The sequence below is a fragment of the Cynoglossus semilaevis genome, chromosome 1 (genome assembly GCF_000523025.1).
Source record: "Cynoglossus semilaevis isolate Cse_v1.0 chromosome 1, Cse_v1.0, whole genome shotgun sequence".
Taxonomy (NCBI): Eukaryota; Metazoa; Chordata; class Actinopteri; order Pleuronectiformes; family Cynoglossidae; genus Cynoglossus; species Cynoglossus semilaevis.
Genome location: NC_024307.1, coordinates 21,772,877 through 21,781,535, shown reverse-complemented (window position 1 = coordinate 21,781,535; position 8,659 = coordinate 21,772,877). Strand labels below are relative to the sequence as shown.

General features: G+C 37.2%; 2 protein-coding genes across 4 annotated transcripts in view; one reads left to right on the top strand and one right to left on the bottom strand.

The window, feature by feature from the left end:
- mllt3 (MLLT3 super elongation complex subunit) overlaps positions 1-6,632 on the bottom strand; it is a 60,609-nt gene extending 53,977 nt beyond the window's left edge. For 2 of the 3 annotated variants that reach the window (XM_008318980.3, XM_025054246.1), the window contains exons 1-2: positions 2,315-2,607; positions 570-750 (exon numbers count right to left, since the gene is read on the bottom strand). In XM_008318980.3, the coding sequence (XP_008317202.1) occupies positions 570-750; positions 2,315-2,326 (193 nt within the window). In that variant the 5' untranslated portion in view covers positions 2,327-2,607. Of the gene's footprint in view, positions 1-569; positions 751-2,314; positions 2,608-6,552 lie in introns of those variants that run through there. The other variant, XM_025054241.1, reaches the window with a different exon arrangement.
- focad (focadhesin) overlaps positions 3,530-8,659 on the top strand; it is a 44,482-nt gene continuing 39,352 nt past the window's right edge. The window contains exon 1 of the mRNA XM_017036400.2: positions 3,530-3,980. The gene's annotated coding sequence lies outside the window, so the exon portion shown is untranslated. The remainder of the gene's footprint in view (positions 3,981-8,659) is intronic.

The window sequence follows — 8,659 nt, the reverse complement described above, 5'->3', positions numbered from 1 at the left end:
GTCATGCTGCACAGCCAAGTCCACCATGAAAAGCAATTATCCCACTAACCTTGATTTTTCTGACTGCCTGTTTCTGCAATGCTCAAATTTCCGAGGTCAGCGACCAGCGCAGGAGCAACGGCTAAAGATTTACCGTGCATTTTCAAAGCGGCACCCCCCCCCCGGAGCCAGCAGCTCTTCCCCTCACACAAACGCACAAAGTCGGTCTGTTTCAAGTCCAAAAGCAACATCACGTGCAATTAACTCCGTCAGGAGAACCTTCACACCGGCTCTCCTCATGCAGCAAAAGCCGAGAGCGGCTCCAGATAAGATTTCTTCCACGTCATTAAACATTATTATTAGCCTTTTCCGGATCATGTAGTGTAGATTATTTTATTTGCCACTTCAGAGGTGTAAAAATATTCCGTCAACAACCACCGCCAAAAGAACAAATTAAACTTTCTCTGTCACCCTGGACAATGTCAGTCTGAATGTTGGTTTGCTCATGAGCACACAAACACACTTGAAAGAAACCCAGCATTTTTCAAGTTAAAAAAGTTTGGGGTAAAAAAAAAAAAAAAAAAAATTACCTCTTTTTGGCTTGGGGAAACTTTCATGCAGGTGAAAAACGACTTTCTCCACAAAGTGCTGAATGTTGCTGTGGTCTGGTCCTCGGACAAACACCATCCAGTCGTGGGTAAAGCCTTCCACTGTGGGTTTCTTTCTCACTTGGGCACGATGACCAAGTTCCAGTTTCACCTGAACAGCACCCTGGGAAAAGAGATGATGTCATAGAACTTCACTGTGATGATTACCGAAGCGACAGAGACAGAGTTTGTTGGATAGAGTGTCCGTCAAAAATCCTGCTATGAAGCATCTTCAATTTTAATATTATATCAGTATGGATAACTTGATTGGTTGTGCATACAAAACCACACTCACAAAGTTTGACTTTGTTTTAGAGGCAGAATCTCTGCATGCAAACTGCAAAAAAAAGAAAAACAAAAAAAAAAGTGTGTTCTGTCAATATAAAAAGGGATTTGGATTTAAGATTTAAATAGGTACACATTTAATTATTTTTGCTTTGTCGCAAATTCATGGTCTCCAAAAAAAAAAAAAAAAAAAAACAGTATTCGTAAACATCCACAAAACATTACAAATCAGCCAAATCAATAGCAACATCAGTGATTTTTCACTGTACCGATTTTTGGCCCCTTCCCACCTATTGAGCATCATTCAAACATTTCACCTCTTATTCAAATCTCTTTCGTAAAAACCTTTACTAAAAGACGTACAAAATTGATTCTAATACTATCAGGGATGAAAAGTATTTTACAAAACACACTTCCTTGTTATACCATTAATATGGTTGAGAAAATTGCATTTTGCATCATCTTTGCTTCTGAATTAAATTTCACTGTTTGTTTGTTGTTGTTTTTTTCTTGCATGGTCTACACTTAAAATTCACCTCTTGCATCAGAATACTGTGAATATAATGCCACTCTCTCCTACTAAGTAGAACACGTGCAAACTGAACGTCAACTCACTACATAGCAAAGAATCTTGTTAAAACATGTCTCTACTCTTTGCTGTATTCCGAATTTGCCATTTACTCTTCAGTATCCTAACCCCTAATCTATTTTAAAAAGCCTATCTAATGTCCATCTCCTTAACCTAAAATGTGAAAAAAAAAAAAAAAAATCCAAAAACTTTCAAGTGCATGGTACCTTTCCTGTATGCAGAACGTTCAAATTTCATTCTTTTGTGTAGCTTTGAAGTACAAGCCCTTTTTGATCCTCATAATTTGAAGAACCTGACTTGCAGCATGGAAAGTCTTGCTAAATACCACACACAAACCAACACTCTGGCACTCACTGCACACTACTCCAACAATACACTGAATAAAAATTTGACCAGAATAAGAATAATAACCTGGAAATGGAAAGCAAAAGGTAAAAAAAAAAAAATTCTATAAAGTTCACATCTTAGCTAAATAAATGGTCAAATATTTATATAAGTGTAACCATATGCCGAATTGAAGTTCGAAAACTATACATTAATAGCAATTATAAGACATCAGTGAGGAAGCAGTAAATGTCTTGTCAAATGATTAAAAAAAGTTCAAATGTGAGAGTTTTGAATGGAATTTGGTGTATATGCGGGCTCAGGCAGGAACAGCGGCACGCATAGGGTCTAGCTAGCTCCTCGGTCAGAAAAACCCTCGCTGCGGACTGGAAGAAAGCGACTCGCAGTGACAAAACACAAGCAGGTCCAGCAAAACGCGTGTGCAAAAGACCGCGACACAGAGGCGGAGAGCCGCTGACAGGCTACTCACCGAGCTGGCCATCCTGGAGGCCGCGTGTCCCTGTTATTTCATGGAGAGTGAGATACAAATAAGTGCAGAGGAGAGGAGAGCTCGCCTGCATCAGCGGACATGGTCTCCTGGACTGAAGTCACTCTCAAGACTTTCTGAGGCTCGCCGGCTGTCAATATCCCGGAACTACGTGTGCAACATCCGTAGCGGACTTTCAGAACAAAGTCTAATTTAAATGGTATTCTTACCCAACAAAGGTATAGAAATATGACGGAAAACATAGTTTATTATTTCCTGCTATAGACTAAACGTGTGGAGGGAGTGAGATATTTTGCTTGTTTCTTGGTTGTTTTACACGCTTGTCCTTCAATTCTTTTACCAAATCTTTGTAATTTAGTTTACTTTACATTTATGATAGAACATTTATATTTAATAATCTGGAAAAGTCAGTGGATAAAAATATGAAATTCAGTATTTTAAGTGAAGTTTATTGGTTTGCTGCTTCTTTAAATATAAAGGAAAATTATTTTACTGGAAATTAAAATTATTTTAAGGAGTACAAGTAGAAGTTGAGATTGGCAGTACGTGAATTAGGGAGAGCAGTGGAAAGTTTGAGCTAGGAATGGCACAACACTTATTTTGGCATTCACTTCGTCGTTGTGTTTCACTTTTTCTGAAGTTAACCATACATAAACGTTTACATTGATAGGGAATTTGCTCGTCTCAGAGCAAAGGTGCAAGAAAAGAAAGGTATAGGTGGTATAGATCAGTTCATATGTTACTTTTTCAAAAATTGTATCGCAATTATTTTTGTAGTAAATAGAAATCGGCCAATTAATTTCTGTCGTTTTAATTTCTGAACCTTTATTTTGAAATCGGGTAACGTCTGTTAGTAAATTTTTCCTGTCTAATTTTTGCAACCTGCATGACTTTGCGCACTAAAGCGCAAGCGCAGCTTGGTAGACCTACTGGGCATGGTTAGATTTTAGCACGAGATGGGAAGAGCCAATCGAAAAACGGCAGGCAAGCAGACAACCAATCACGAGGTCGGAACCACGTTGTAATTGTGTTGCATTGAGGCACCCGGGGAAAGCTTCACTTGCAAAGAAAAAGCTGTTAAAGCTGCACGGCGTGGTGATGACTGTGTAAAAGTTGATATAACAAAGAAATGCGACGATTTATACTAACTTGTCACATATACACTAACGAAAATTTTAACTACAACGGCAGTATATGATACATAATCCCAACTTTGAGCAGGGAGAGCGTTAAGAAAATTCTAAAATACATTAAAAGGCTGATAAATAGTAAATTATTGATATACTATACTATCTTTGTTACCTGTATAGAATGAAGAACTAAATATACAACGTCGATTGTAATAAAAATACAAAGAGCACACTTAACAATTAAAACGTATTCTGTACACATATGAAGCATATAATTCTTTGTTTTTTTATCATTAATCCAGCATGTTTTTTGTGTGCCGTATGCACTTGATTTCATTTAAAATTTCTCATTTTCGGTGTTTTTGATTTCATTTTTTTCAGTGTAATTATTTCATAGTGAGTTAAACGGCACAAGGGAGAAAAGGCGCAACGAGACGTGACGAGTTTGTCTTCGTACCTTTTGGTCCTCGTCGAGTACCGTAGTTGCATGTAAGTCTACGGCAGTATTTCTGAATGAGGTAAACTTTCTCCAGCATCATGCTAACCTTTTCCTCATGATTTAGCAGACGGGCTCTTATATGACTTTGCACAATGCCTTATGCTTTTTCCCTAATCAATATGTATTACTGTCCGAATGATGAGAAACTTAACCTGGTTAGCTTTAATTGCTGCTCACTGCTTTAACTGTTACTAGCCGGTGCCGCTAACTTACTTTGCTAACCTGACTGTTAAAATGTTTGTGGTTATTCGGCGCTTATGTGCTGCAGGAGGTTGTTACCGTGAAACGAAACTGTCAGTGAAATACCTGCCAAAAATATTAGTACGTTTTGCAAAAATACTGTCGTGCACTAAAGGTACTTTGAAGAGCTGAGTGAAACAGGGCAAAATAGAATGCACCTGACCGCATGTTTTATGGACAAATAACGGAAAGTGTGTGCACGAAAAGTAATCTATATTTGCAATAAGTCAAAGAGGGGCATTAAAGTAGTTTAAATATCAAAAAATATGACGGTTAAGTTCCATTTGGTTATATTAGACACGAATGTGTTTATCAGTTCGACCTGTTCTCGCGTACTATGTTAAAGAAGATGACTTGCACATATGGTTTTGTCAAATTTTCCTCTTACATTTTGTACATTATTTGTATTTATTAAATATTCCCGGTATATTTCAATTATATTTTAGTTTAGTGAACCATTTCTGTTTTTTGAGAAGTAAACAAAACTAAATACATCAGTTAAATGTGTACAGTTTGGAATTCAGTATTACACAACGAATTAACCAGCGGTAGTTCTATACATATTCATAGAACAAAATTATACATTACTAAGTTAAATGTGTACATTTAGGAATTCAGTATTACACAACTAATTGACCAGCGGTAGTTCTATACATATATTCATAGAACAAAATTATACATTACGTTTATATGTTTAAAAAAATGCTCAACAAATTAAACGTTAATATTAATAAGGTTAAAAATAAGTATGCAAGGTGTGCCAACGTACAGTCGTACATAATCGTAAATAATCATGATTAATTGAGATGAATTAACGTTCCTAAATATAAAGATAAATATATCCCAAAATCTCCTGGTATATTGATGGAAATGATAATTATGCAAAAGTATAACTCAAAATGTAGCTTCATAGAGTTGGTTGGTTTTAGTCTTTACAGTGGCTTTCATTTAAATACATAATATATTACATTTTTTTATGTGCCCGGGGGGGGGGGGGTCCATTGCTTTATGAAAATGTTCTGTACAAGGTTTTGTGTACAAACTTTTTTTTGGAAATGGAATTCAAGCCATTTCAGCACTAACTTTCAACAAGCATTTTATTCAATTTAATTAATCCGTTGATTATTTTTTTCAGTTCTAAAAGGCATGTTAAATTGAAAAAAAAAAAAGACAAGTACAACAAAATTACAGTTGTTTTCTGTCTTAAACTACCATTTCGTTTTAAATCAAAATCCCATTATTTATCCTCATCCAGCTACTAAATGACCCCTGCCCAGAGTGACACAAGGTAAATGTCAGGAAAACATTCTGGACAGCTTGACAGTCCATCACAGGTCCATATGCTGAGGCTCACACTGTAAGAGGAAACCAGAGTTCCTGGAGAAACACACACACACATGCAAAGACTTGTCCACGTCTGTAATCCCTGAAAACTCCAACAGGTTTGATACATTTTGGGGAACTTTTTTAAACCAAATTTTTCCAAATAATTATCCGTGTTTTAACGTATGTCATTTGATATTGATGATTTGCTAATCGTTCTATGTGTAGGACATTTTTCCATTTTTAAATTCTTTCTGGTGTAGATAGTGAGGTTGTTTTTTTTGTGGGCAACCATACAACTTAGGGCACGTCACAGTAAATATGGCTTCCGTCTGTTTTTTTTTCCAAACTGCAGAGTGATAAGTGAGATCCACCAAAGTTGGTAGAAATGTATTTAAGAGACGGTAAACAGGTCCAGGTAAGGTGTAGAGGCATATATCCTAGATAAATAACTTGATTTTATTCAGTGTTTTAACGGTATAATCAAATATGTTTGACCAAAACTGCTGTGACATCTGTGACACAACAAGATCAAAAACCTCATGTGCTGGCATGTTAACGTGTCTAGTGTCTAGAGTGGAAAAGTAGTAGATCCAGTCTTTTCTAAAGCACCGTTGGCTCGACACTGTTCCCCACATTGTCCTCACTTGTATTGCTAATGCAGAGCTGGCAGTGCAGGGCCGCCTATATTGTTATTGCTGTGAGGTTAAAAAAAAAAAAAAATGCAGCCGAAAGCACTGGAAACTTTGGTGGTGTTCCGCGATGGCGACTGTAGAGGATGTAGAAGAATAGCAAAGCTTGGTGCTTCTTAAAAAAAAAAACACACACGCGCACATCGTAAATGATTCCAACAAAACACGGCTGCTTAAAAAAAAAAAAAACAACTCTAATTTGTGGAAACTAAAAGATAAAATTCAAATGAACTCTGCTTTGTCTTTAAATACCAGCAAATAAGCAAGTCTAATGAATGTGTGTGTGTGTGTGTGTGTGTGTAGGCCTGAGTGTGTGAGTCGAAGCAGCTGACTTACCTGTGTGGTGATGAGTGTGTGCGTGGCAGTGGGAGCAGGGGGACAGTCTGCAGGAGCAGGGTGGTGCAGGGTGCAGCAAGCCAGGCTGATAAGATAAGGTTAGATAACAGGAGCGGGGGGGGTGGGTTGGGTGTCTGTCTGAGTAGGGGAGGGGTGGGTGGGTGGGTGCTGGTGGTTGGCTTTACTCTTTAGTACAGTATTTTTCAACTGTTGACTGGATGTCTAGTAATTAAAAAAAACAAAACAGTTCAACTAATTATGAGGGCTGTGCGATAATATAATATCGTCCAATATTAGCATATATTTATCTATAATGTTCGTTATCAGTTTTTGCCTGGATTTATGCTGGAATCGCTTGTAGGTTCCTGAGACGTTTACCTCAGTTTTGGGGGGAAATGACGGCGTATATCGGTTTCGGTTGATGTCAGAATCAGGAATTAAATGTTTGGACAAAATCACCATATTGGATAAAAGTTCCTATCGTACAACTCTACCAATTATGTCTAGTAATTAAAAAAAAATAAAACTAATTGTTAGGGATGTCCTATAATATCGGCCAACTGATGTTATCGGCCCGATATTAGCATAATTATGTAATATCTATGGATATGTTTGGACAAAATCAGTATATTGGATAATGACAAAAAGTAAAAAAAAAAAAGATTCGAAACAACATTCTTTTACGTTTATGAATATACTATAAGGGTTCAAATAATATCCAAGCTGGCCCGTCCTGATTGGCGGCTGCGATCACATGACCACGCAAGTGACGGTTACTTCCCGCGCTTCAACCTGTTGAGCGCAGCAGAAAACGTTGTTAAAAATAACTTGTTGTTTTTTATGTAGTGGTGAAAAAGTAAACAAAGCAGTTTCTCTACTGGGAGCGGGGGGAATCATGGGATTTTGTTGTTACTTGGAAGAAACCAAACCAAAAAATGAAACTTGTTTCCCAAACATGTTCTGCAGCGCCCCCTTTTTTTTATTTAATAGGACTGTTGTTAAGCCCCTGATCCATAGCTAATTCTTCGAAACTCCAATGAATGTTGATGTAAAAAAATACTTACTACTATAATACTAAAAGTATTATTTGACCTGCAGTACTACCCCTGCGATCACCTTAGGGGTCCGCCCCCTACGTTGGGAAACACTGTTTTAAGTCTAATTTCATACATGACCTGCACATGAATCTGATCTGATGTGTACTGCAGGAATCGGTACTGCGTTTGTGTACTGTGTACCTCCACAGTCATCAATGGTTACTGGAAAGAAGTAAAGGACATTTTAGAACTGACTCTTACTAAGTTCAGAAAAATTCAGTTCTGATGGCGGGTCAGCAGCTGTGACCCTCAGACAGCTGGTGGTCAGCGTCAACAACAACACGAGACGTGGTACTTGTCTGCTCAGCAACCCACGAGCCAGTCAGGAGCAAGCGTTAACCAATGAGAAGTGAATAATTGATCGCTGAATTTTTTTTTTTTTTTTTTTTTTTGTGGCTTTTGGGGGGAAAACCTGAGAACACGTGGGACGGGCGGGGATCAGCTTCTAAAGGGTCGCTCCTTAAATACCTCGGAGCTAACACAGCTCTTCCTCTGCGCGAGTGAGTGAGTGATGGGGAGCAACAGGTGGCTGTTGATTCACATCACTGGTGTTGCTTTGTTTCACACTTCCACTCCGCCACAGCTGACACGTGATAGCCTTCTTTTTTTTATTTTTTTTCAAACAAAGAGAATCTGCCCTCTGGAAATGTTCCCTCACAGTCTGGTTATGATGTCGATGCTTTGCGATTCCAGAGTTTACAATTTTTTTTTTTTTTAATAAAATTTACAAAGAGCTATAACAGCGTTAGCAATTCTTAACTTATCTATTGAATATTTTTTGAACTAACTTTTTTTTTTTACCTCCCAGGAGACTTCTCCTGGGAAAGTAATTTTATTAGACACAAATATGACTGTGTGTGTATGTATATATATATATATATATATATATATGTATATATATGTATATGTATATATGTATATGTATGTATATGTATATGTATATATGTATATGTATATGTATGTATATGTATATGTATATATGTATATGTATATGTATGTATATATATATA